The following is a 27,795-nucleotide window of genomic DNA, read 5'->3' on the forward strand; positions in this document are numbered from 1 at the left end:
GAAATGAAATCCAGCTACTATCAGCACTTGATTCTCCAGGCCTATTTGGCTTGATAGTTGTCACATTTTCCATGTTTTTGTGTGTGCTCTTCAAAATTGAGATATACAGATATCTCTTCTAGAGCTAGAGGAAAAACTACTGAAAGAAATGATACCACTATATTTTGCTAAATAACCATCTTTCAACTCAAATGATGGACATAAAAACTTAAGTACTTCTGGATATTTTAAGGCATTAAGAAATATTTCTTCTTCTTTATGCAGCCTAACACATCTATAGTAAACCACTCATTTGCCCCAGTCTTTTTTTTCTTTTATTAACTGATATTAAATATTTGTGCCAATATATAACAGTGAATTTTAAGAAAAGGTATATGGCAAAAATGAACTTAAGATTTTATAGCCTGTAGTTCAGTAGAACAAACATCATGAAAAACACATCATGAAAGTTAAATAACATTCTTCTAAGGAGTTGAGCACTAAATATTTTAATTCATTAGAGAACATTCGAGAAGGGACGGGTCAGTTGAAAAATGATATTAACCTTTAAAGCCAAGTACTAACACAGTCTTGTGTCTGGCGAGGGATATGTCCTCCCCTCAAAACTGGAATGGCTTTGCTTCTCTGCAAATCACAAGGCTGACAACTCTTTTAACATCATTTAATGCACATTTTAGGAAAACATGGTGTAGCAAAGTTAACAGCACTTCCGTCACTAAATTTTATAAGATTTCAGAATAAAAACAGATCCAAAACATGGCCAAGCAGTACAGTGTCTTAACGGCAAAAGTCTATGTTCACCGAATATAAGAAACAACTGCTATGAACAGGTCAATTAAGATGCTTTCCATATCAAGTTAAAATGGTTTAAGACTACAGCCTAGCAGATGCTCTATGATACTCTAGCTGCTAGCCAAGTCATGTATCCTGTTTGCCAAAATAAACTTTTAACCTCAAAATCTGAAGTACTGTCCTCAGCAGCATATTTTTGAAATGCCCATTGAGACCTTTTCCTAAGCAAGCTGATACACAGTGGAATGTTAGGACGACGACAGTTTGATAACAAAGCATTGCTGACAGAGTATCTATGCTTTGGTGAGTGTAATTACACCGACGTTACAGTTTTGTGGTAGAAATGCATGAAATTATATATATAAAAAAAACATATACACCTGCTAAATTTGATTGGAATCATCCTTTCCTTTTTAGTGTGGTAGTCTTGCCCCATCTTGCACTGACACTTCTCCTTCACTGCTCCCACTTCCCCCACACCAGCTCCTGTGCTGCCCCACTAACACCACGTGCTGCTTGCCACAAGTGCTGGTCTCTGCCAGTGCTGAGGGGCCCCGAATTACCTGCTGTGCGCCTCAGGGTATCACTGAGGGGGCACGCAACGGGACGTGGTACAGCCCCGCTTGAGCTAGGCCTGAGCAGTGGGGGCTACAGCTACAACACGGCAGGCGCTGCTCCACCTCAGACACCTCCTGCAGCCATCCCCACAGCTAGCGCTGCCCAGGCCACGCACGACGGCCTCTGAAACGCAGCCGACGCACTGCCCCGACGCCAGCCGCCTCTGGCCGCTGCCGAGGGTCCCAAATGGCCACCCCGCAGGGCACAGTTCACGGGAGGCAGGTGCTCTTTCCACTCCCTAAGGCAAACACCCAGCAACTAGGCCACCATTTCAGCGCATGTGACAGTGTGCCATCTGCTAAAAAGGCAGCTGCAGGCTATGTGTTTTGACATGCCTGTTCCAACACTGTTACAACTGATTCCTAAAAATTGACTAGGTCATATTACTCACACTGGAAAAAAGAGGAACAAGAAATGCATATCTTGAATCCACATACTTGCCTAGAAACCAACAGACTTCAAAAAATACTTCTGCATTAGAATAAGACAGACACAGAATGTATTTAAAAGATTTCCTTTATCACCCCTGCTTCACTCTGGTTAGTTTTGTTTGTTTGTTTTCCCTTTTATCTTGATACTTCCATTCAAGCGAAAGCAGAACTCTTAGTGAATGCAAGTATGTGTGTGCATTAAAATAGATAAATAAATACAAACCACATGTAATAATAATACCACACTACACATTGCAGATAGAATTCTGATCATAGCCAGAGCTCAGACTCAAGGGCCAAGTCTCTTTAAATTGCCTGCTGGAACAGGCGTACTTAGTGTTTTTGAAATTCACATCAAATTTGGTGCTATACAAAATCCACAAGCAGTTCGCATGTTTATGTTTTTAGGTCCTTGACTATTATATTGGATTTGACACTTGTGTGATTTTAGATTGTATTACTCTAGCTATGAATTCAGATTTAGGTGGACCTATGATGACTGGCTGTAAAGAACATGAAAGCTTTTAAAATTGTCTACTCTGACCTCATTTATGATGGATCGTTTGTTTCACCCAGTGAAAAGTCCAATAATTTACATTTGATTGCAGCCTACAGAGGATATCATGTGCTGCAATCCATTACACCCCATAGCAGTTTGTTACCAGGGTAATCGCTGTCATGTTAGAAACCGAGCACAATTCTTTTGATCGCAAGTTTGCCTAGTTTCCGCTTTCCATTGCTCGATCTTTTTTATGCCTCACTCCACTAAACTGGAGACCAAGAACATCCACCATTTAGTAGTCTACTTTTTTGTTGTTGTTGTTGTTGCTGTTGTTATGCCATGCTTTAGAAAAGCATACATGAAGGGAATGCAAATCTTTGGGCCTTAAAAACAAAACTGCTTATCTGTCAGGATGGGAAGTCTAACAAAGGAGCAAAGCTCTAGGAAGGGACTGGAAGGGATCTCTGGTTTATCAAGTCTAGTTGGTGTCTATTCAGACACCACTTTGCATTTACTTTCACAGATATACTTGGCTCTTCCTTCAAAGCAGCTCTCTGTCTGGAAGGCTGTTCCAGAGTTAGACAATTGTAGTACTTAAAAACATTATTTCTGATACAAGTCCTACTCACAGAATGTTTATACCCACTTGCTTTTGTTCCAACACTGCTTTTAGCTCACAGTGTGCTTTTGTCTTTCATCTATCGTTTGTGAACAGAAATAGTATTCTATAAATAATTGCACTGCCAGAGAGAAAAAAAAGGCTTAATTATGAAATTAAACTTTCTGATAATATGGAAGATTGAATATTTAACTTTACAGGGTAGGGCAGAAAAAAAAGGAAGAAATAAGAGCCAGCCAGAAGTTGTAATTACATTGGGGTTATTTTGGTTATCCAAAGAAGCCTTTTCTCTCATTATGTTCAATAAATGGGGCTTGTAGTTACTGTAATCATTTGTTATGCACGTGACATTCATAGCAATCTGCTGCAATACTCCACATGAAAATTGTACAAAATCAACCGTACGGAAAAAAGTTAATAGAACTTCACAGACCATTAAAACAAAGACCAGAACAGAGCATGCCTTGTTAAAAGGAAATACCATTTTAAAGAACACATGTATCATCCTTGAGTTTGGTACAATTGTATATCTTCATGAAACAATGCAGCAAAAAAAGTTAAGCTTCAGAAACAGCATCATGTATTTTGTATCTTTCTACTGGATCAAGTTAGATGGAAAACAAATTCAGAATGGAGCCAGAAAGGTCAAACAAACCAACCATCCAGCATACATTCACAGGTGGCAGAAACTGAAGTACCACATGTACGTTGATTCCCCCATTGATACTAACTAGGTCCAGATGACAGAAGCCTGCAGTACCATTACTATTATTTCATGCGAAATGATGACAAAAGTGTACATTTTGAGTATGACTACTTCTCTGCTTTCTCTGGCTTTCGTGAACACTTCCACCTCAAGCACGAATCTGTTTACGATGGTTTAAGTCAGCTGGCAGACTTGCAAATATTTATTTTGACCTTTAAAATCTACTTGTAAGACCCAAAATAACTGGGTCAATAGAAGTCAGCCAGGAAAAAAACAAAACAAAACAAAACAAGAAGATATTTTCAGGCTGAGACATACCTTCACTTTACACTTTACCTGATCCAACCCTACTGGCATTACTCTGATATAAAATTTCCATATTTAACACCTAATTTAGAACAAACAAACAAAGGTGTAGAAAGCTTTCTAAAAGCTCACAAAATAGATATAGTATAAGAGGTATACAAACTCATGCCACAAGTTATTTTTAGGAAGGCTACGTAATTTGTATTTTTACTATGAAAACAGAAAAACAAAACTGACCTTTACAAAACTGTTATTTCATATAGAGTAAAACTAGTTTCTCCTGCTTCTACATACTGGTGTTTTAAAATGAACACTAAAATGATAAAGAGAAATAAAATACTCTCATTATAATACAAAAACTAGAAGGCTTTTTGATGGGTCCTTCCTATAACTTGGAAAAAAAAAGCCAAATAAAACTTGCCATAAAAACATTTTAAAACCAGAGCTAACTGGCAGAGAAGCCCAAGAGGAAATAAATAAATTAAAAAAATGTTTTACAGAATCTCAAGGCAAAGTGAGCTTTCAAAAAGACCTCACCCAACAAATGAAATGAGATTGTTCTTCATGCTAGTCTCATAACATTCCAAATTTCCACAGCTGAACATCTGCTTCAGAGACCTAAAACTGAAAAGGCAACGAAAGCATAGGCCAAAGTCAAGGTACTATGAACTGCCAAAACAAAGATAGGGAGCAATTAAAAAGAATAAAAAATATAAAAAAAATCATGTTCTGATTTTCTTGAGCAGTAAGAAGGTCTGAACATACAGCAAAACAAATAACATAGTTTAAGTATTAATACAAAAACAGTTCTAAAACTAAGTTACTTTTCAGACCACAATCCATGTATTTGATACCATATGAACACGGTTACATTTTCTCAACTTGTTTTCTGCTTTTTAAAGGATTTTTCTGAGAAATCTCTATTTTGCACAGTGAAGCTATCACCTGCAAGGTCTGCATGCTTTGTAAGGATGCATTTTGCCACTTAACAGAATTAAAAATAAAAACACAGCAAAACAGCAGAGAACTTTGTAAAAATACTTTAAATAAATTTCCACTTCACTAGAAGATTATTCAAGTTAAAAATTAATCACCAGATTCAACAGTGTAACTCCTTTACCTCTGTTATCATCATTACACATCCAAAACATCAAGTTTCTATTTCTGCCAAGACTAAAACCTTTGTCAGCCTAATAAACAAGCAAACATTGCTCCATAGACAAGATTGTTTTGATCTTCCAGAGACAGTTATAAGCTGAACTCACCAGAAGCTTCTCACTATAAGCAAAATCAGAAGGCATATGAGCAACATGATACTTAACTCACTGGTTTTCAATGAGGATTTTTATGCAAGAACTTCAAAGAACTCTTAACAGCATAGATCCTCAGCTAGAATCAATACAGGTAGCTTATTTGTCATTTTGCAAATACAGCTCAGAACTTATGACCAGCTTTTTATTAGCAATATAGGTCAGGGAAACTGTAGCTCACTAGATATATTTATCTGAATTAAAAATAATGGACAAACTCACTGTATTTATAATTACCAGATTTTACTTCTGGAAATACACTAGCTTGCCAAAAATGTATTGATTTCTAATACTGACAACACAAAATTGATCACTAACAATTTTTTTCCCCGTTCTGCAGCCTCAAAAAGTTTAAGTTACAGTACTGCAAGGCACATACAGAATCTCTTCCTTCAATACACAGCAGATGTACTCCCTGAAATCATTTTAAAAATCCTCAAACAATTAAAAATGCTACAAAGTTAACAATTTCTATTTAAAAACAGTGCTCCTACAGAACATGCATTTTTTGGAAAATGACTTAGCAAACATTTATAAATTATTTTTTCTTCTTTATATTTGTACTGGAAATATATTGAATTTGAATATTTTTTATTCTGGAAAGTAATTTCATGTCACTTTTTAAATTATTGCCTTCATTATAAGATTGCATCATCTCTGGAAATCCTTAAAGGTACCAGATTTTTAAATGGAGTAGGAGACTATGTATGTCATTTCAGCCTACCTGAAAGGATCTCCACATAAAGCAACACTGTCAGAGCGAAAAATGAACTTTCTTCATTCAGTGGACAGGGATGATACAAACTGATAAGTGCGTTTGTTTAGTTTACTGCAGTGTCATTAGAAACTACTTAAAAATCTTCATTTCTCTCTTTTGGGCAAGCGTATCTTACTATAAAAGCAACTGAATTTTTAAGAGGTAGTTTTTTTTCCATGATGCGCTTATTTATTTCAAATAAAACAAAACAAAAACCCCAAACCCCAACATTTGTTATTCAACAAGGATCAAGTCTCAAAACATGGTACAATATTTGACAAAGTTCAATATTTTAATTGTCCTCAGCAGTAACAAGCTGCTTTGGAACCAGTGTACTCCAGGTTGTCTTCAGAGTCAAAAGACCAATCTACCAACAGTACTGAACCCCCCGCCGCCCCCTCCACCTGTCGGTCCACAACTTCCTGGGGGATCATTGTCATCAAATCCATTGGGTCGGAAAGAGCATGAGGCTGAAGCAGCTTGCAGTGCCTGTGTTCGAGCACTAAGCTCTTGCTCCTGAAATTAAAGAATGCAGACAATAAAAAAAAATCCTTAGTCCTAAAAAGTTTGCTTGCAGTAAATTTAAAAAAAAAAAAAAAAAAACAGCTTTAAAAGCAACATCACTAACTTCTAGACTCTTAAATTAGAAAGGCTACTTTGTTGAACAAGTTGAACTTGATATCCACAGCCCATCTGAAATGTACAACTTTACCTAAAGTCAACAGGTATATGTGTGAATCATAATTAAAATCTGATAAATTTTTGCTAAAACTGTATTTCATAGCAACATGTGATGTTACTAAAGGATTAAATTGCTGATCAAAAGCTAATGAAACATTAAATTTTGATATAAGCTTCACGTGGAATTTCATCCTACTATCTTTACGATGCCCTTGTTCTTTGTAGGCAAACCAAAAGGCAAGACTATTGTATCAATGTTAGTTATTTAAAAGCCACTTTTTAATTCCATTGAAACAACTGCATAGGGTAACAACGCAGCTGGATAAAAGGCAAAAAGGTGAACAAGCTATTTAGCTTACCTTCAATATGGCCTTTTAACTTGCAAGTGTTATTGCTATGCTAACCCTGTTAATAACATTAGTATGGCTCAGGAAGTCTCAAATACTCCATAAATATCAGAATCACCTGCTAGAAAAGCCAAGGAAAAAGTACCTCTGAGTAGCAGAAACAAGGAAGCACAGCCTTCTAGTTTCTTTCTTCTAGCTGAGCTCCTCTGCAGCTTCTTAGAAGTCTAATAAGGGGAAGAGTGGTGGCTTTCCCCTCCCTCATGGGGAATATCATACACTATTTTCTTTCTGGCTAAGCACTTTCATAAACCTTACAGTAATTCATTGTCTCCAACACCCCTGTCTCAAATTGGCCAACAAGTTCAAAAGTTAAGGGAGGGAAAAACAGAACAAGAGGCAGCAGAACTGCACAAGCTTCGTTTCTTTAGGAAACAGTATCAAAGCATTCAGGTGCTAAGGATCATACTGATGCTCTTCTTCACATGACTGTTAGTCACTGCATACTTCCTAAAGGCAAGGGAAAGAAATTTTAACTGGGTTTTGATAACTACTACACAGGTCACCTTGAATTGTTTCTTCTCTACCTCCTGATGAAAGCAAGGAACACAGACAGAAACTGGAAGACTGACTGTGTTACACTACAGTGAAATCACTAGACTTAGTCCTGTCCATGTACTTTCAAAGCAGCTATAAATATTGCTTACGGGTTCAAATTACTGTCTTCTCAGAAGAAAGCCAAGGTTTGAAATTGTATAACTAAGCACTGAACTACATATGTGATTCCCAAATTATACATACATATATATATATATATATATACACACACACACACACATATATATATATATTTATATACACACACACACACACACACATATATAAAAGTTTGGAGGATATTGCCTATGCAGGAATGCTGGCCATGTCCCTGAAAGATAGTATAATACTATCTCCAGCAACATGTGAATTCTTATTTATCTGTTAACTACAAGGCATGTCCAAGACTAAATTTACTAGGGATACCAAAGGATTGCAAAGAACTTGCTTATAGTACCAGAATCCAGCATAATTTTTTGAATAAAATAACAAGCTTTGTGTAAATAGACTGTTTAGCTGAAATACTATGGCGCAAAGCTGTTTAGTTTAGAACACAATTTATTCTCAAAACTAATACAGTGGAATAATCACTACTAATCACTACACTGCATTTATGTAATTTTAGAAAATATTTGTTTTAATGCAGCACAGAAACAAATGAGGAATGGAGCCTTCCTTACTCCCACCCCCAATTCCTTTCCTGCAGAGAACTTTTCTGGCAACCTTAGGCCTTTTCATCCTCAGCAGTTGAGTTTTTTCATTATTTTGTAATACAGCTTGTTAGGTAAATGTCAGGAATAAGTTTGCAGATTACTCTGTATTAAATAAAATAGTCTTCAAATTGTAGCCAAAAAGAGCACTAAATTCTTACATCTAGGAATATTTTGCCTGATTCAGCTAGAAACGTTGACACATTTTAATTTGTCTTCCCACAGATGTAGTTACTCAAAAGCACAAGTGTTTGGCATAGGTAATACAGCTAAATTAATCCATTTATGTTTTATATTTGGTATCTTTAACAATACTGTAAGTAACAGTAAGGTAATTCAGTTATCACTAGGCTTCCTTACCCAGAGGAAATACAAAGTGTGTTTCCTGAGAAGCACTACTTTGAACAGCAACAACATACGATCTTGCAAACTTATGTTCAAGGGATGACTCTCCTAGAGCTCTGGAGCCATCAAAGGAGCATACTGTATTTAGTACAGAATGTAAATGAATTGTAAATACAGCCTGAGCAACTATTTAAAAAGATACAGTTTAGTAGCAGCCATAATGTATTGAGAATAGGAGAAGCCTCATTCATGATCTTTGCTTCATTGTTACTGTGTACAAAACATTTGCTATAATAAATAGAAGATACATACATACATATATACGCAAACACACACACACACACATATATATATGCATGTACACAAAACAAGAAATACAGAAAAACCAATCAAATTATCAATTATCAAAGCCTCTTGACAGAGCACAATTGTTTTTAAAAAGCACTCTACTACTGTCTTCAATGCTAAAGATGTAAATACTTAGTAGTTTTGATCTTCCATATTTTATTCCTGTTCAGTAGTTTCTGCTAAAAAGAGTACATTCCCTTCTTCTCTCAAGGCAAACATTCTCTTAATATTAACCTATGTTAAATTGTTCTGGTGTAACATGTGACAGTACTGTTTTACAATTACTCATGTTTTTATACAAAAGAGACATTGAATGTTTTTAGGTGGCTTATACTTATCTTCTGACAAATACTGCAAATCAGATTAGTAAAACTTGACAGTCTGGACTGAGAAAAAATGCAGAGCATTATTGCCTGCTTTCTACTTGTTCCCAAAATATGATTTTAAATTTAACTGAAGTAGAAGCTACCCATATTACAGGTTTTCTTCTTTGCAATTAAAGTATTTTAGTTTACCATGTGGTAAACAGGTATGCAGTAGTAAAAAGCAATTAGATTTTTTTAAAAACATTTATTTTAAAAAGTAAAGGTTTTCTCAGGACATATATTTTTAACATAACTGAGAAAATACCAGTTTAGACAATAATGTGACCTTTCAAAGAACAAAAACCTAATTCAGTGAATCACTGTATTGGAATTAATAGGAGAAAGGTGATAATTGAGCATTTCTAAACAGTCTCATTTAAGATAAGGACAGGATCTCAGCAGTAGAGCAATACAAAGAAGAATAGTATCAAAGAATCTCCCAAAATTTAAAAAAATATTGTAGGAAAAAAAATCTCCTTGGAAAGTAGTGTTTTTCCTTTTAAGGAGACTGTGTTTGCTTGGCTTTTTTTGTTTGTTTGTTTTTAAACTGTAGGGAAAGGTTTTCAAGAGTAATTTGTAATCACTAGTAATAAAAATTACTAACTTGTCTTTCACTTGTAAACTATAAAATAATGTGATTTTATATACTTCATATAACTTAGGCTAAATGGCCCGCAGAGAAAAGTTTTGTTTGGGAGATTGTCAAATTGCCATTGATTTTTTGTATATATACAACATATAGACGTTCCATTTTTTTTTAGATCACACTGACTTTTCACTGGTTCTAGGCGTACAGCAATATTCAAAAAGGCCTAGAATAATTAACTTCCCACTGTATTCCAAGAATTGACTCAAAACGGTCTTTAAAAAGTTAATTCAGGAAACCATACTTCAGAATAACTCTGCTTATCTGCTGATTATTTTTCTTAGTATCCCAGTAATGTAGCATGCTTCATAAAGCTAGCACACTTCTTCAGATAGGAAAGAAGTCTGTTATGCACTCACCTACCTATCTGTTAATAACAAGTGCATATGTGACTACAAGAACTGGATTCAACAGGTAAATACACAAACAGGAGTGGTTACTGGGTTTTATATTCTGAATGGATGACTACTCCTCTGTTCAGTGTTTGGCTTTATATAAAAAAATAATGTTTAGAATATCATAGAAGTTGTTGTATAACTTTTCTCTGTTCCATACTTTTAAAATTATTTTTATTTAATCATTCAATTGCCTAGATACTGTTGTAATTATATACCTAAAATTCAAAACAAAATGTTGGCTTTAAGTTTGTAACTTGACAATTAAAGCATTCACATGTTAATGGAAGTCACAGCAATTCTGACTGGAAAACATTACAGTTATTTGAGACTGCTGTTAAAGACATCATGTTTTATACTACCCTGTACAGTACAGAGGAGAGAGCTGGCATATAAAAAGAGATGGTTAGGACATAAGTGCTTTAAACACAAAGTCTGAAAATAGCAGAAAACAAGTCGCAATTTAAATGCACAGTTCTCTATGCTTGTAAAGTACCTGCAGCTATCATAACACATTTTCACAGTGAGATTTAGCTTTTTTTTTCAAATCTGAACTTAGCGCTACCTTTTCTAACTTAAGTACAGCTAAACTCTGTGAAACTCTTATAGAAACTGCTTAACCCATCAAAAAAACATTCAGTAAAACAACTTTATTGTTACACAGTCTGAACATAGCAGCAAGGCTCAAAACAAACCATGTTTTAATGTGGAGAGCCGTGTCCTTTGTATCAACAATCTAAGAGGTGACTACACCTAGATAAGTAAACAGCAGTATTTTCACAAAGCTCAGGGGATGCGAGGCTGGCAGCACTGGTCCAAGGAGGAAACCAGCACGAGCAGGGAAGAAAAAGTTGACTCTAGCATCTGGTCTTAACATTTTATTGATTCTAACCTAGTTTTACAAATAAAACGTCACTCACAAGTTAAAATGGGCTGACAAGAATGCTGCTAAGTAGTATTTAATACACTTCAGCTACTTTAGTGTAATTTAAGAATGGCAATGAAAGAGAAAACTAGCAGTTTGTAATTCTGTGCAAGACAGGCTTTACAATAATCAAAGGACCCATTTGAGCATCTCCACTTTTAAAAAGTCTCTTTAAAACAGAACAAAGTTTCAAATGTTTCTCTTATGCTTCCCATCTAACAATAACAGCTGTGATTAACTTTTCTATGAAACCTGTCTAGCAACACCAAGAGGGAAGCAAGATTAGTGATTTGCAAGATCAATATACCAGAACACTTAAAAACTACATTCTTCTTTTTTTAAAACTGTCTCTTGCCAGTCTTAAGGAGACTGCTCTTCGCATACTATTCCCATCTTACCTGTAAGTATAGTTTGTTATCTTTTGTAATTGCATCCATGAGGTCTTTTTGTAGGGGAGGGTCTCCATTTATCCAGAGTCCGTTCGCTGAACTGGTACTGAAGCCACAGGTGTTATTCTGCTTTTTGTAAAACAGAACATAAGCAGTGTCCTTTGGAAATCTACTGGTAATTTTCTGGACTGACTGAAATGAGGTAAATGTCACTCTGCTGTCATTGAACAGAAACCATTCTTTTGGCATCTCACTGTCTAGCTCATTTTCTAGAACAGTACAAGAACTCTCCTCTGCCAACAAGTTATTCTGGGAAGAAACTAAAGACAGAGCTTTAGACTGGTGGCACAGTCCTGAGGGCCCTGAACCAGTTACATTTCTAGCATAAGAATAGTAATGTCCACTTTCAGAGGATACACCAGAGTGCACCACCACAGAGCTTAACACGTAGGGCACCAGCTGTGGGCAGGTCACTTCATCAGCACCTGAGGGCTTCAGTTTTTTAGCAAGATTTTCTCCAATATCAGAAATCTCAACATCAACAGACCAACCTCCTGAAACTACAGCTAGAGGAGATGTTGCTCTTTTGACTGGCAGTTCCAAAACAAGCGGCAGAGACACATTGTCCAAGATTTTGCGCCTTATATGACACTTTGGATCATACGAAAATCTCAAAAGAGTGAGAATGAGGTATTCAGGTTCCTCAATGATTTGCATAGTTTTCTCAGCATTCTGTAGAGAGGCACACTTTTCACAATAATACTTGTTTTCTCCACTGAGGATCTCAGGTGCCAGAAAATAATTCAGTAAGTCTGTAACTGATGGAGTATTTTTACCTACTAGCCTCTGAGATATATCGCTATTATCTTGAACTTTGTTGAGTTCAGAATTTGCAGTATTCTCAGAGTTTGGCTCAGTAGAAAATTTTTTTATGGTTCCTTCATTCATAATTGTGTCACATCCACCATTTACTTCCAAATTATTGAGAGTTGTTTCTTCAGCCACATTGGATGCTGAAGTACTACTTTGTACCACGTAATCATCTCTCACTTCAGAATGTTCCATACATTTGGGGCCAAGATTCTCCAAGGCAGCTGGAGGACAGAAAGCTAGAGAGAGATCTGTGAAAGCTTCTTCCTTTTGAGAAGTACTTTTGCAGTTTAAACAGCATATACTAGTCTTGAGTTTTCCTCCAAACATTTTCTCTATCAAAGTTCTCTCTTCACTTCCTGTATAAGGTGCTTCAGCAAACAGCTGGGCTTTATGGATAGTTTCTTGTGACTGGGACTCTTCATTCATTATACTTTCAGCAGTCTTTGCTGATGACAGCGCTCTCAAGGTTCTCTCTTCTTCGTGCAACCTGAAGACAAAGAGAAAGAAACCCAAATAGCTGTACTACATTCTAAACAAATACTGCTGAACCACTTAAGACTCTTTTTCTAGTTATACTGAAGTATATAGATGTTTAAGCAGGTAGAAGTTTCTTATATACAAAGGGGAATTTATTATTGTTTATAAAAGCAATTTGAACTGCATAGTTTAGTACTATCCAAAAAAAAGTATGGGTGAAGCATACAGGCGTTCTATGTGGCTTTCATTATCTGGAACAGAACACAATGAAAATACTATGAGCAACAGTAAGTACTTAAAACATCTAACAAACAACATTTCTATTATATATCTTTACATTATCTTAATAATCAGTTCTCCAATTGACTGGTTCTGTACGTCAGATTTCGTAAGAGAACAAGCAACTATTTATATTGTGCCAGACCATTTCCAAGGAAACAAAAAGGTCAGGATTTTATAGCCAAGAAACTGAAACTATGTCAAGAAAAAAACAAAACAAAAAAGGGGTGGTGGCTAGATAAAAAAGACCATATTTCATGATTGAGATAAACTTCTCCAAAAGCAGAATGTCTCATGAAGCAATACTGCTTATGCCAAGTCTCAGCAAAATACTCAGCAAGCTGAAATTAAGAAGTCTACTAATATTTTCTGTTATTTTATCTGTGCCACTTAACTGAATCAGTTAATTCATTTATGTATTAAACTAGTTATAAATGTATACATGTCTCTTCATGACTTACTTGATCTATATGAAATATAGGTGTCTACACCAACATAAAATTCCAGATGCCTGACTGAACTGTTTTCAGCAACCACATTAATTTCACAGTGACACCATGACTCTAACATAACCAACATCCAAGTATAAGTTTGTAAAATGGAGAATTACCATTATAACCTGCCTTGGATTATATAAAGACGAGTAGGTACCACAGACAAAATGGACAAAAAGAAGTGATTCACAGGACCATACAGAAAATAAGACATGGCCAGAAACCAGGCCTAGAATTACTGAATCCCACTCACACAGTGGAATTATAGTTGACTGCTCCTAATTAAAAGTTTGACCTTACATGGTAAAATGGTGAATTCATTTCCAGTAACATCATGATAACTGTACCTGTCTAGCAGGAACCGGAGATATTCTGAGCAATCCTGCTGAGACCGAGGAGTAAACCATGGCGGTCTAGAAGCCTCAAAGAAAATTCTAGGTGCATATGCCTCCCTCTGTTAGGGTGAGGGAAAATAAAACAGACAATATTACATCAGCTTTACTTTAAAAATTGGTTGTATTATGTTGATATTGACAGCTGAACTACATCATTCTAAAGGAACTGTATGGCACATGAGGTACATGTAAACATGTAAATTCCAGCTTATAAATAAAAGGAGAAAGACAAGTATTAGCTATTAATTTTGTAGTTATCACTTCTAGTACAAAGATAAAAGTAGTTGAACCTGCAGGCAAATATTAAATGCATAGTGAGCATAAAGCATATGTTATGCCTAGCAGCTGTTATTGGTCTTGCTGGCAAGCTTAAAAAAATGTTTTTGGCATTTCATTTAATGAAGTTTATTTTAGAACTTGGACTATAATGAAATTTAATGTAAAAATCATTGCAGAGTGTCATAGTTTTTCCTAGAAAGTTACACATCAGCTTGCATATTGAGTCAGGTCTTATTTGGATTTTTCATTTTAGCTCCTCAAAGAAAACCCCTGCAGCCTTTTTATAAAAATGAGAGAACACCAACGTGCTACTTCTACTTATGAAATACAGGTTTCTCCAAGTCCGTCAATATCATCTGATGATCTGGAGGTAGACTCATTGTCCTCCAAATCTATCATATCAGCATTTTAATATATTCAAAGTACTCCTGTGGCATTACAAAGATTGTGGCTAGGTTTTGGTATTCAGATTTAGATTTAAAAACAGCAGATGCAATAAACTGACATACCTGGGTATGGGCCAAAAATGCAAAAAGATGTTGTAATTTTCTCATTAGTGAATTGCATCCATTTAGATTCAGAGATAAAACGTGTCTCCTGAAACTGAAAAGAGAGGGACATTAGTTTACCAATAGGTTTCTAAAAACAATGTAGTATCATTCCAACAACTACTTCAATCTGATGGTAAGCAAAACATATAACACTTCCCTTCAAAGTCTGGATTCTGCTCTAGTGCAGAAGTGTAAAACTACTGTACAGCAAGAACTAACTTATTGCAAAAACATGTCTCTTTAAACATTTAAAAGGAGAAGAAGGGACTAAAGACAGACAAAACTTTTTCTCCCTCTTCCCCCCTCCCTTAACAGCTTCCAGATTACAAGAAAAGCATCACTTAACTTTTACAGGGAGCAAGTAAGGAAAAACAGGGGGAGAGGGAAAGAAAAAGACTTGCCTGGCATCTAGAAGAAAGACATACTATTGAAACTTTAGATACTGAAGAAATCAAACTTGGAAGTGAACCGGCATTAAAAAACTATCATTAGTGCGATGCATGTATTTTCTTATACTGGACAGAAGGGATCAACACAACTTTTTATGGCTCAAATCGCAATTCCACAGAGCTCGATTTTAACAAAGCAATCAGTAACTATCTGCCAAGAAACCCTATGAATTTTTGCTAAGAAGCTGAGTGACCCAGGACACGTTTACATTCTGCGACAAGCAAGACTACTGCAATAGTTAATTTGCAATGAAAACAGTTGGTAAAAAAGACTTACTCTGTAGCCATAAAAAGTGCCTGAATAACACTGTTCATGTAACAAGTATTTCCTAGATTAATTAGACCAGTCTTCCCAGTTTCAGATTTTCCAGAAAGTCTAGATAAACACGATGGCAAAGAACTGGATTGAGAAGTCCAGGCACTTTGACTGAGAATCAACTTAATCTTCTCTTCATTGGGTTTGGGTAGTTCCTACAAGAGAAACATTAACACACTTAATAGGTGTTTGTATTTGTTTTTATAATAGGTACTTCCATCCAGCAGTCTTTTATGTCCTCTCTTGCTCTGACAGCTTGCATTCTCCTTTAGGCTCTTGCTGTCCCTTCTAGCCTAGAAGATACATGTTGCAAAAGCCTTTGAGAATACCCAGAGCACAAATGTCTGGCCAGTCAAAGGCTAATGCAATGTACTATGCCAAAAAACCCTCTTCTTCAAGGCTGATTCTGTCAACTCTCATATTACAGGAATAAGGGTTGGTGGCAACCTGAGTTGTGTATTCATGAAATCTTTTTGCCATCAAAAAAGGATTCTCAAATTTCATGCATTAATAGACCCTGAAAATGCAAGAATAAGAATAAAAATTCAAAATACTCAGGATGAAATGAATAGGTTTTTTTAAGTCTCAAAACATCTGACTGCAATATTACTGCTATAAAAACAGGCAGCATTATCTATTTTTAAATATGTACATTAGGCATTTTTAAGTTAATCTCTGAAAAAAATGCAGAATTTTGCACAGGTCAGTATGCTTTACCCATAGATGCAAGCAATATTCACTTCAGTGTTAAGATGTAGCACTTTTTTTTTGAGCTCAACAAATACACCATAATCTAGACCATATTCTCTTCTTGCCCTTCAACTAGCTCCAAAAGATACAAAGAAAATCCTTACCTTTTAGGGACTTCATATTCCCTCTTCCTTATTTTACCCCCACTACCTACTTTCTTTCCATTAATACTTGCCATACTCTCTTAGAGACCTTCTTAAGAGTTCAACACGTTTCTGTATATTTAAGAGATATCGTTCTCTGTTTTAACATCATTCAGAATTCTACTTAGAACGTTAGCAAATCTCTTCAATGCTATCAGTGCTCCAAGCTTACATAAGAAGCTGCATCACAACAAGTGACACAGAATAAGGAATTGCTGAGAGTATTTATGTCACTCAGAAGTTTGCTAGCATTAAGAGATATGAATATGAAATGAGCTAAAAAAAAAAAACACTCAAGAGGAGATATATTAGCTGCAAGGTAACAGAAAAAGAAAAAAGCATTTAAGATCTGGATAACCACAGCTTCATTTTGCTACATCAAACAAGACAGATTGTAACTTTTAAGAGTTACACAGTTTCCAGTGTTGGTTGAAATGAAATGCCTAGAAAAGAAAACTAGCAAAAACATATTCATAGTTAAATGAGGCAGAAGAAATTAGGTTACATTTTTAAGAACCAACCTCATTTCAGGCTTTTCTTAAAGTCTGCTATAATCATCTCATGTAGCAAATATAATGATTCATAAAATACATTCAGTACAGTTCTTCTGGAATATTTTAAACACAGAATTGACATTAGATTGTGTGGTTAATTCTGCTAGTAGAAGTTCTAAAGACATCAAATTTATGGGATTCTAGTTTTCATATTTAAGCAAAACAAAACAAAAATCCCACTGCCCTTGCATTGCTTTTATACCTTAATAGCTTCCAGAATGGGTTCATAAAGCTCTGGAAATCCTGAATAATGATACATCATACAGTGTATCAACTCAGTCAGCTGCATCAGAAAAGCTGTACTGGAAGGCAAGCCATCTCTTTTGAAGGAGTGAACCAAACTGACCACATGTGGGACAATCTAAACAGGGGAAAAGAAGAAAAAAAAAAAAAGAAGGAAAAAAAAGTTACACAACAATTGCATTTCTCCAGTCTTGTTCTTCTACAAACAACTTTACTGTTTTACCTATGTCAAATGACAAGGAGCTTCTTATCCTTATATAGAAATGGTTGAGAAACCATGACTGCGAAAAAGTATGCATTACTCTTTACCCATGACAACTTTTCAAACAGCCCACAGTTTTGGAACTTTGTGAACTTAGAAAAGGAATGTTAGAATTTTAAGCAGTCAAATGTCCGAGGAACACATCTTATTAGGGTTATTACCAAAAACATTTGCTTTTGTGCCACCAATACCAGCTCAGTGTCCAGCTTTAATTTCATGGATATAGCTTTTAAAACCAAAAGCTCTCAATTTTAACAGAATCTAATGCTTTGGATCTGAAGCAAATGAATACATTCATCCTATTTCCTATTGGAAACTGGTTCACAGCTCCACCTAGTGAGAACTACCATCCAAGATGGTAATTTTCTCCAAATAAAAAAATAAAAAAACACAAAACAAAAAACATGGGAATGCTAATCCATCTCAGGATAAGTTCAATTCATTTATTTTATGCCTCATTTTAAATAGTAATGTTGACCCTACATCCTTCCCCTGCTCCAGTTTAAACATAGCGCTTATTTACGATGCATTTTTTTTTAAGACTTATTTGTATTAGTCTTAAAAAATATCAAGTGGAGAGTTATTTCAATGCAAGCCACAAAAGTAGGGGCTTCTCAGCGTGAATTAGAATATTTTAGACACCTTTTCCAGTTTCTAGGTGTTTAAAATAGATTAACTTCAGAAGAAATGGATAGAATCATTTCTCATCATAAGTTAGTTCACAAATTATTCTGTAGTAAGGACATGAACTATAAAACAGAAATAAGAATATTATCATGTTAGAAACATATGCCAATTACACGAACTAATACACTTCCAAATCACCAAAGTATAAGGGCCAGGTGCAAAATACTCACTTGCTGCTTTTTCAAACATCATTTTTTCCTGTAAGTATAGGAATAATTTTGTATCCCAGAGAAACAAACCCTGTTCTTTTGGTTAGTGAAGTATCCATTGTTATAAAAACTAAAATACAAGATTCTTAAGCTCAATGTGTCACAGAGCCAATAGCGAAAGCTGCAATTTAAATTTCTCTTCTCTCACTTTACAAAAGTAGGTACACAGCAATGAGTTCATTTTCACCTGAACTATTGAGTTCCAGGAATTAAATCTGTATAAACTAGAAGTAAGAGGTGACAATTTTGCACAGAGACAGCACAGAGGAAGAGTAGAAAAAGTACAGGTTGTCAGCTCTCTCAAATTAAGAATCAAATTCTTACTTACAGTGTACTGCATAAAAGAGAAAATTACACTTTGTTTATATACAGAAATACCACTTTTGGCTGAGGTTGAATCAAAATTTCGTACTTCAATAGAGTTTAGAATTTCACAAAACTCTAACATATCACACTGTGGTAGTTATACATCATAAAAGCAAGACAGAATGTCTCGTGTTTGTTACAAAGTCACTCATGTAAAAACACTCAAGAATAGGGAATGAAGTTGTCTCAGATACATCGCAAAATAAATTCAGTTATATTACCAAACCTCTATTCATAATAAACGGTTTAAATGTAGAACTGAAAACAAAATACACAAGTAGCTTAAGCGCAGGAGAATATGATAGACAAGAAACTAAATTAAAGCAGTAACTCCCCAAAATGATACTGAAGAAGTTTGTTTAAAACAGAGAGAAAACAGTCATGATGAAGCTTTGAAGACAGATGTTTAGGCAACACTGCATGCAGCCTATCGCAGATTTTCTTCCTTGCAAAAGCAAATGCCTATTTTTGGACGAACTTTTCTATCTGTCTCATATTTGACATTTTTCACATGAATGTTTTGTCTCTTTTAGGAATAGGGAAGAAAAGCAAGACAGTAAATACAAAAAATATTTACTTTTTGAGCATATTCAAGGCTACTTGGCTGTTTCCTTTATGATTCAGTTTTCTATCCTAGGCCAAGATTGGAGAAGCAAAGGAAGGACAGAGAACCTTAAGACTTATGTCATTAACAAACAAACAAACAAACAAAAAAAAAAACCAAAAAAAGCACAACACCCCAAAACTGTAATCAGGCATAAGGCAGCTATTCTGACATTAATCAAAGCAAATGATCTGAGATCTCTTCAAGTTTAAGAGCCTTTGAGATAACTTAGAGAAGCTGTGTGCCAGGTTGTTCTTATAGAGAAGGCTGAAAGACCTGTATTCCATCTAACAGCAACTTAAAGCTAAACACTGAGTTTGAAAACAGGAAAAGCATTATACACATCTCATCGTAAGAATTTAAAAAACCATCATCACACTCTAGTATGTGCTAACTGCATTTTGAATCTAGAACTATCTAGCATCTAGAACTGCATTTTGAAGAGTGGCCATAAAAAAACCCAGCACCCTTCAGTTTGCCAATTCATACATCAAAATATAGACAGTGTAGCTTTCTTAAAGTGAAGTACTTCTTTATCTCATGCACCTATCCAGATGACTAGGTAGCACATAACAGATAGTATAACTGCTTATCCATTTTCCTCAAATAGTTTTGCTTGAAATTCCAGCTACAGATGAATTTCAGTTTTAGACTTCACACCACCTAAAATGGCTTTCCAGAGGTATATGGTTCAAGACAGAATGTTGTCCCCAGACAACTTTCTATAAGTATAGAACAAGTATAAGCTATAAGTACGCACATGCCAAGAGGAACAAGGCACTGTTCCTAGTTGTAGGTTAAGTGGCTGGACCTGGACATTAGAAAGCCTAATGGTCTGAAACAGAAAAATCTAATTCTGGAACCTTGAAACAAACATGAAATCTAAGTGCATCAACTTTATTTCTCTTTAGACCCACTTTAGAATTTACACATGAATTACACTTCAAAGAACTGAAAACGATTTGTTAGTAACTTACCAAATGAAAAGCCTCTGGAGAATGCTGGAAACTAAGTAACATGTGGGAAAGGACAGCAAGAGCACCAGGCCTCACTAGAGGAAACCAAAGTCGATTAAAGACCTTTAAAAGAATATAAATAAATAAATAAGTAAATCTAGAATGTGAAATTCCTATAAAAATGTAAACATATTCCAAATGCAGATACATTTGAATCAGACAGAATCATTATCTAAAACTGAAAGTTATATGACATTTTTAACGCTTCTGTGCTGGATAGTAAGGCAAATATATTGTAGTACAAAAGAGTCCATGCAATTGCACAGTTACTGCAAATCCCTCTTCCTCTCTTCCCATGTCAAATATTCTTTTTGGACATACCAATTCAATCTTAAGCAGAGTGACATCAATGAGGATGGTAAATTTCTGGACTGCAGCTAGTCCTTTCAGCAGTGCAATCACCCATGTTTCCACATGCTGAGCCAGAGGCCAGGACAACCAGTCAATCATTCTGAAAGATAATATAATATAAATATATACATGTATATATATATATATATATATATATATATATATATATATAAAACAATATGCCATTTATCTTGACCTCAACAAAAAATATTCTATACATCTTACCAAAATAGTTAAACTATTTACATAGAGACTCACAAGTAGTAATACAAAGATGTTAGGAAAGCAGTAAGAAAATTTGGTTATATCTCATCTCACTTGGCTACATAATTAATAAATATATATTTAATACATTGAAAGTAAATAGAAAAGAAAAACTGAAATATGTAAGCATACATAATTAAATATCAGATATTCTTATCATTTAAGAACGTTAACCCAGTTTTTGCAGATACTAAGCTAACACATACCTGTTTTCCAGCAAAAAGTTACTACTGAAGACAAGTGTAGTTTTGAAAAATAAAGATGAACAACAGAAATAGGTATAAAGAAAGTCCTTCTATCCTGAATTAGCAGATAACTTAAACAGATAATTAAGGCACCCATCAAGTCAGTCAAAGCAATTCTAAGACACATATGGTATCGTAATGCAGTGCTAATTTGCATCTTGTGGAGATGATGCAAACCCAATGACAACATTGTTATTTGGTGCTCCAGACATTCCAGTGGCATTGTCATCTCTACAAGAATAAAGCCAGAAGAGAATGAGCAATTATTGCAAAGAGAGCCAGAGCTAGAAAAGAGCAGAAAAGAAACTGGATACAGTGTTGACAAGAGAGTATCTAAAAACAAAAGCAACGAGAGGTAACTAACAGGTTAGTTCCATGGAACAGAACTAGAAGAACAGAATTGATACGTGAATTGAATCAGGTATCAGTTCAAAGACTGAATGAGATAAGATGTGTAGGACTACACACCACCCTTTCCAAAACAAGAGAAAAAAAATCCTCCACACAGCTAGTATTAAGAGGCAGCTCTTATTTGAAAATAACAGCTTCTGTTATACTCAAAGCTCAGCACTGCCTTACTCCCCTAAATAGAGGCATACAAACAAGCCAATCTAAAACTGCAGATATACTACCACACTGCACTGAAGCAGGTAATACAACATAAGTATTAAAATTATACTAATATAAAATTTTAACTACTAACACATTACTGGCAAGTACAGAAAAATCCTTCTGATCTTCCCAGCTTTTAATTTTAGACTGGGCACACAAACTTAGCTGAAATATGCTCAATCAAGCAGATTCTTTTAAAGGCTCCAAACAATATGCTTCAATTAAAGAGAAATATTAATATTATATTCTCAAATGGAACAACTTTCCAATTTCATGTAAATTAGGTAAATGTTTTCAGTGTGAAAAAACTCAGCATTATACTAAGATACAGTCTAACTGTGCTCACATGAATGCAGTTCAAAAACTACTTTGAAAATAATACAGCAAACTATTTTTTTCAGTTAAAAATGCACTTAAAAAACCAAAAGATTTCTAAAAGCCTTCTATTTAACTGTGTGTTAAGAGCTTCTTCTGCAGATCTTAGGGGGAAAAAACATCAAAAAAACTTCAAGAAAGTCTGAACCTCTCTCCAGTTATCACTCTTCTAAGGCTGGTATTATCCACATTTCTAAACCTACTAACCAAATTTGCAATCCTGAATCAGTCTGTAAATAATTCTAATCTTACTGTTTGCTGATGCTTAGATTAGTGACAGCAAGCATGATATGCAGCTTTTATATCATTCCTCTTTCTTCTATCATTCTGAAAACATCCAAGAAACTTTTGAAGGCTTGAGTGAAGACAGAAAGAGAAGCAGTCCCCCGCGAATCGTACCGAAAAGTCAAAGATACCTAAGTAGAAATCAGTAAAGCCCATTTCTAACTGTTTTCTCTCTTCAGAGGAGATGATGATGATGGATGAGATAAGCATATGAGTGAGCCACTCTGCTTCTTGAAAAAGCAAAGAGTTGATTTTTTGAGGAAGGCACTGGGTCTCAGCATAATCATAAATCCAGTGAGGTTTCCTAGTTTAAGGTGTTTCCCACAAAGTGGAAGATCTAAACATAATGTGATATTTAAAATGAATCCAGCTAGTTTCCTCTTAGTCTCTATTCAACCCTCTTCATTCTGCCCTTGGAAAGCATGAGAAAGAAACCACATTTGCAGTGAAGGCAGCAACCTTAAACTGAAACCTGGGCAGTAACAGCCATGACATCAGAAATATGCTAGCCTAACATGCCGAACACCATTGTTTAGAATGCCATTTTAAAAGGTGGATGTTGTTGTCACTTCTAAACAGAACTTAGGTGACAAATAACTTCCCAGAAGGCAAGAATTAGGGAGAAAAAAACCAAAAAAAAAAAAACCAACAAAAAAAACCTTCTCCTCTTTACAATGAAAAACAGTACCTGCACAGAGCTTGAGTCATACTTGCATCTTTCACATTTGGATCTGTAGTAAGGCTCCTGATGAGCACCGTAATCATCTGTAATGGTATGTGCTGTACAAGACTTGCCAGTGCAACAGAAGGTTCAAATGAAGTATCTATAATAACAAGACATGCTTTAAGAAACTAAAAGAAACCCCCACAGAAAGAGCAATGCATTGTTTCCTACCCTAAGACTTCACTGTAGCTGTGAAGTTTTGATACAATGAGTCTATTCTACACATCACAAAATAAAAAGGCTTGAACGGATTAAGCATATGAAGAACACCGAATTACAAGCTCTTTTTATTGGTCTAATAACCATCTGAGAAAGTAACAGTCTGCCAACTTCCTCCTCCACCTCCAAAAGAATTGAGAAGTGTTTTTCATTCTAACAATGAGTAAAATACATCTTTAAACAACTGTTTGTTGTATTCTATGCTAAAGACTAGGGATCCACTGAAGCAGGCATTTCATGTGTCTTATCTCAAGAATATCCACAAACTGCATCATTTATGACAAGATACGGTGTTTTAATGTTAAGTTTTTTAGGTCTTTCAATTGCAAAGGCAATTTCCAATGTGAACAACTACAGTAATAAATGGATTTTTTTTAAAGTCAGAAAGGACCAATTTATAATCTCATCTGAATAACTCGGGAGATTAATTGTTCCTGCAATGTATGAGTTTTATATAGAGCTTTACATATACTCAGCTTCACAGACTGAACAGTGCTGAGGCCTAAGCTAATTTCTGGAAGAAATGACACGTGAGAAAAATTTTGACATTGAAAGAGTTTTTCTCTCTCCTAGAGGAGCACAAAAAATACTGTTCCTAAATATCACTGAAAGGGTTGCAATGTGAAGACCTGCCAGATACATACAGCAAATCATAAATAAATGCCATTCCCTCTGCTGCCTTTTCACTTCAAAGCAACCAACTGCTTTGCTTGCTGGACGACCAGAGAAGCGCAACTCGGGAGAGCTCCCAACGGCTTTAGGCTGCGTGAAGCGGACACCTGGCTGCCTCAGCCGTCTGTTGTTTTCTAGGCCGCTGCTCACCAGCCCAGTCCCGTGCCATCCCGTCCCCTGCTCACCGGCGGCAGAGATGACGGCGAAGAGCTCCTGCAGGGAGGGCAGCAGCGTGTCGGGCTCGGCCTTCCAGACGCTGCGCAGCAGCCCGCTCACCTGCGTCACCTGCGAGACGTAGAGGCGCAGCTCGGCCTCGCGGGCGCCCTGGCTCTGGAAGTGGGCGATGCTGCGCACCAGCTGCTGGCAGAAGGCGAGCGAGAGCTTCCTGCCGCGGGGCAGGCACTGCGGGAAGTCGCCCAGGAGCTGGCAGAGGCGGGCGCAGAGCGGCGGCGCCGGGCGCTCGCACACCAGCCGCAGCGCCTCCACCTGCAGCAGCTCGAAGAGCTCCAGCACCGAGGGGCAGCTCATGATGAGGCGCAGCCCGGCCTGGATGTAGTCGAGGATGGCGGGGTCGCGGCCGCTGAGCTGCCCGTAGCCGCGCTGCAGCAGGCCCAGGACGAGCCCGCGGTTGAAGAAGGCCTCGAACTCGGCGCGGTGGTGGCGGCCGTAGGCCTCCAGCACCTGCCGCCCCACCTGCCGCTGGAAGGCGTCGGGGCCCTGCAGCACCAGCCGCGTGCTCAGCGCGAACATGGCGCGGCACTGCGCCTGGCTCAGCGGCGTCTCCGCCGACTCCACCACCCGCCGCACGATCACCCGCTTCAGCGGCAGCGGGTGCGACGAGCTCACCAGGCCCTCCAGGATCTTGTCCATGGCGCCCGACGCATCGGCCGCGCGCCGCCGCCGCCGGGCGGGGGGCGGCCCAGGCCGCGGCGGGGGCCGCCGCCGCCGCCTCCCCGCGCGTCTGCCCCCGCCCCGGCGCTCTATGCCGCCCCCTGGCCCGGCCCCGGCCCCTGCGCCGCGGCTACGGCACCGCCGCGGCCCCCACGGCAACCGTGGAGCGCCGACCCGGAAGCGGAGCGCCGCAAACAGGAAGCCGGGCCGCGACACCGGACGGCCCGGCCGCCGGTGAGGGTGGTGGGGGGGGGGAGGAGAGACCACCGCGCATGCGCCAACCCCCCCCCCCCCCCCCCGCCGCCGCAGCGCGACCGCCGCCGCGCCGGCCAATGGGGAGCGGGAGGGGGCGGGGCCCGGCGCCGTGACGGGGCGGCCGTCGCGGCCGTTAGGACGGGTCCGGCCGTGGGGTCGGTGGCGGCGCGCGGCGGCGGAGCGTCGCGGCTGCCGGCAGCCTCGGCTGCGCTTCGCCGCGTTTCCCCCTTAGGCGCGCGGGTCTCGGCCTCACAGCCCCTCACGAGCCGCCCGAGTAAAAGCTGGGGTATGACCCTTTGAATTCGCCCGTGTAAGTTCTGTTTGCTCTCCCCCGCGTATTTCAGAACTCAGCTGCCCTCTGGTCGCACGGGTTTGTAACTACGCGTGTTTTTCACGCATGTGTCTCTCTGCGATGAAATATTTTCCAAGCGTAGTTCATTGCTGCCGGGGATTCTCGTGGGTCTGCTGTATTCCCGGGCGCCTGCAGATGGAGTACCACGACTGCTTTCTTGTGTGTTGCCATCGTGCTGTCTTCTCCAAACCTGACGTTTAAAACACTGTGACTTTTCCTTAAGCTTTATAATAATATGATGACCAGCCGAGCAGCCTTAAAACCTGATTTCCCAGCATAACCCTGCTATTTCTAGAGACCCAAAACTATCCTCTGTTGAACTATCATTAAACTTTCATTAAGCCTTTGCAACTTCTACAAGTTCCTCTTGACCTCGGGCTGCATTTAAAAGTGCTGTCAAAAATTTCTATGTATATTACTCATTCCCTCTTTTAAGCATTTCATTTTTCTACTTCAGTTAAGACCACTTCCTTAGAAATGTCTTTCCTGTTTTATATGGTTTAAAGTTAGCAACAGACTGTTCTTTTATCTCATCAGCATAATTTATGCATGCTGTGAAGGTGTTTCCATTCCAGTTCCAGCCTGCTCATCGTTCATTTTGATCCAGTTGTCAGCATTTAAATTTTGTTAGTACAACTTGGATTTTCATACTGGAATAAATTTCTAGCAGCAAGAGTTCTACAGTCTGAAAGGACTGTGAATATCGTCTCTTGAGAACTCGATAAGAACAAAAGTTAGGAAACCTCAGATGGAAACCATCATCAACGCTAAGCATGCCAGATACCAAACTTTCATATTAGAAGAATATCCTTTTGGACAGCTCACCAGTCTGATGTGCTGGGTGTTCTAGCAAAGGTTTCTCTTTGGTTCTCTGTTACTCAGTGCAAACAACTTCATGCTATGTGGCTGAGTAATACCTGTAATTGAGTGTCAGGAGAGTATGAAAAGTTAGTGTAATTAATTCCTGGTAATATTTTCCATGTAGCATGTGCAGCATCTGAACTGGAGTTTAGGTTGGCAGGAGATATTGTTAGCATAAGGGTTACAAAAAATACCTGCATACCTTACAGTGACAGCTGTAAGATACTACAGCTGTCAAAAAACAAAAGCTGAAACCCTGAAGTTCAGTGTTAACTTGAAAATTGAGTCTGCCTTAAAAAGATTTCAACTGCTCGATAGAAGTGCTCAGATCACCTTAATTTTGCTCCAATTTTTTGTTTACTGCTTACATAGTCAGGTTCTAGAAAACACTGTACATAAAAAAAAAAAAAAAGTTTGCAGAGTCATGCCATTCCAGTATAAATTGTGTTGACCAAGGGCTTTTTCTGAGGTATTAACAAAGTTCAGAGACTATTGCTACCAATATCTTAATTATTTAAATTATCGTTATAAAGTCTACTTTACTGGAATGGTATCTAAATTAACCTTTTTTTCTTTTTCCCCCCAAAGGTACTTTGTAGTTAATAGCAATAAAAAATATCCTTGAAGGTGCAGGATTACATAGCTGTTGTATCTATGGAACATAATGCTTTGTCTTTCATGATCTCTACCAGGAATTTTTTATTTTTCTTAAGTTCATTAGTACAATCACTTTTTTTTTTCTTTCAGAACTATTCATGGTATCTTCTGAGGCCAGGATGGAAAAAGAGTCCAATCAGATGTCCAGCCAGAACTCTGGAGGTAAGAGGGGAAGGCCTGAAATTAAGATGCTAGAGATATATGTATGGCAGAGGTAAGGTGAAACCTTATGAGGGGGGTGGCCATATGAAGGATGGTGGTGTCAGAAGCCCTAGAGCTGTTCAGATATGTCAGGGCAT

The 27,795-nt window shown here is 37.6% G+C and overlaps 2 protein-coding genes across 11 annotated transcripts in view; one reads left to right on the forward strand and one right to left on the reverse strand.

Moving 5' to 3' along the window:
* Positions 1–6,258: 6,258 nt before the first annotated feature.
* On the reverse strand, positions 6,259–25,351 carry USP38 (ubiquitin specific peptidase 38). Of its 3 annotated transcripts, none has more exons than XM_062573927.1 (10): positions 24,666–25,351; positions 23,554–23,689; positions 21,055–21,184; positions 20,695–20,796; positions 17,549–17,707; positions 15,861–16,054; positions 15,093–15,186; positions 14,257–14,363; positions 11,796–13,146; positions 6,259–6,557 (listed from the first exon to the last, which is right to left on the reverse strand). In XM_062573927.1, exons 1-10 carry the CDS (start codon positions 25,348–25,350, stop codon positions 6,396–6,398), a joined length of 3,120 nt encoding a protein of 1,039 aa, XP_062429911.1. In that variant the 5' UTR covers position 25,351; the 3' UTR covers positions 6,259–6,395. The 3 variants fall into 3 exon arrangements, with proteins under 3 accessions (XP_062429911.1, XP_062429910.1, XP_062429912.1); XM_062573926.1 differs by having other exon boundaries at positions 24,453–25,351; XM_062573928.1 differs by lacking the exon at positions 6,259–6,557 and having other exon boundaries at positions 11,781–13,146.
* Positions 25,352–25,767: 416 nt separating this feature from the next.
* Positions 25,768–27,795, forward strand: part of INPP4B (inositol polyphosphate-4-phosphatase type II B) — a 384,670-nt gene continuing 382,642 nt past the window's right edge. For 7 of the 8 annotated variants that reach the window (XM_062573936.1, XM_062573932.1, XM_062573929.1 and 4 more), the window contains exons 1-2: positions 25,768–25,936; positions 27,587–27,658. The gene's annotated coding sequence lies outside the window, so the exon portion shown is untranslated. Of the gene's footprint in view, positions 25,937–26,760; positions 26,834–27,586; positions 27,659–27,795 lie in introns of those variants that run through there. The other variant, XM_062573930.1, reaches the window with a different exon arrangement.

This window comes from Rhea pennata, chromosome 4, assembly GCF_028389875.1.
Source record: "Rhea pennata isolate bPtePen1 chromosome 4, bPtePen1.pri, whole genome shotgun sequence".
In the NCBI taxonomy this organism is placed as follows: domain Eukaryota; kingdom Metazoa; phylum Chordata; class Aves; order Rheiformes; family Rheidae; genus Rhea; species Rhea pennata.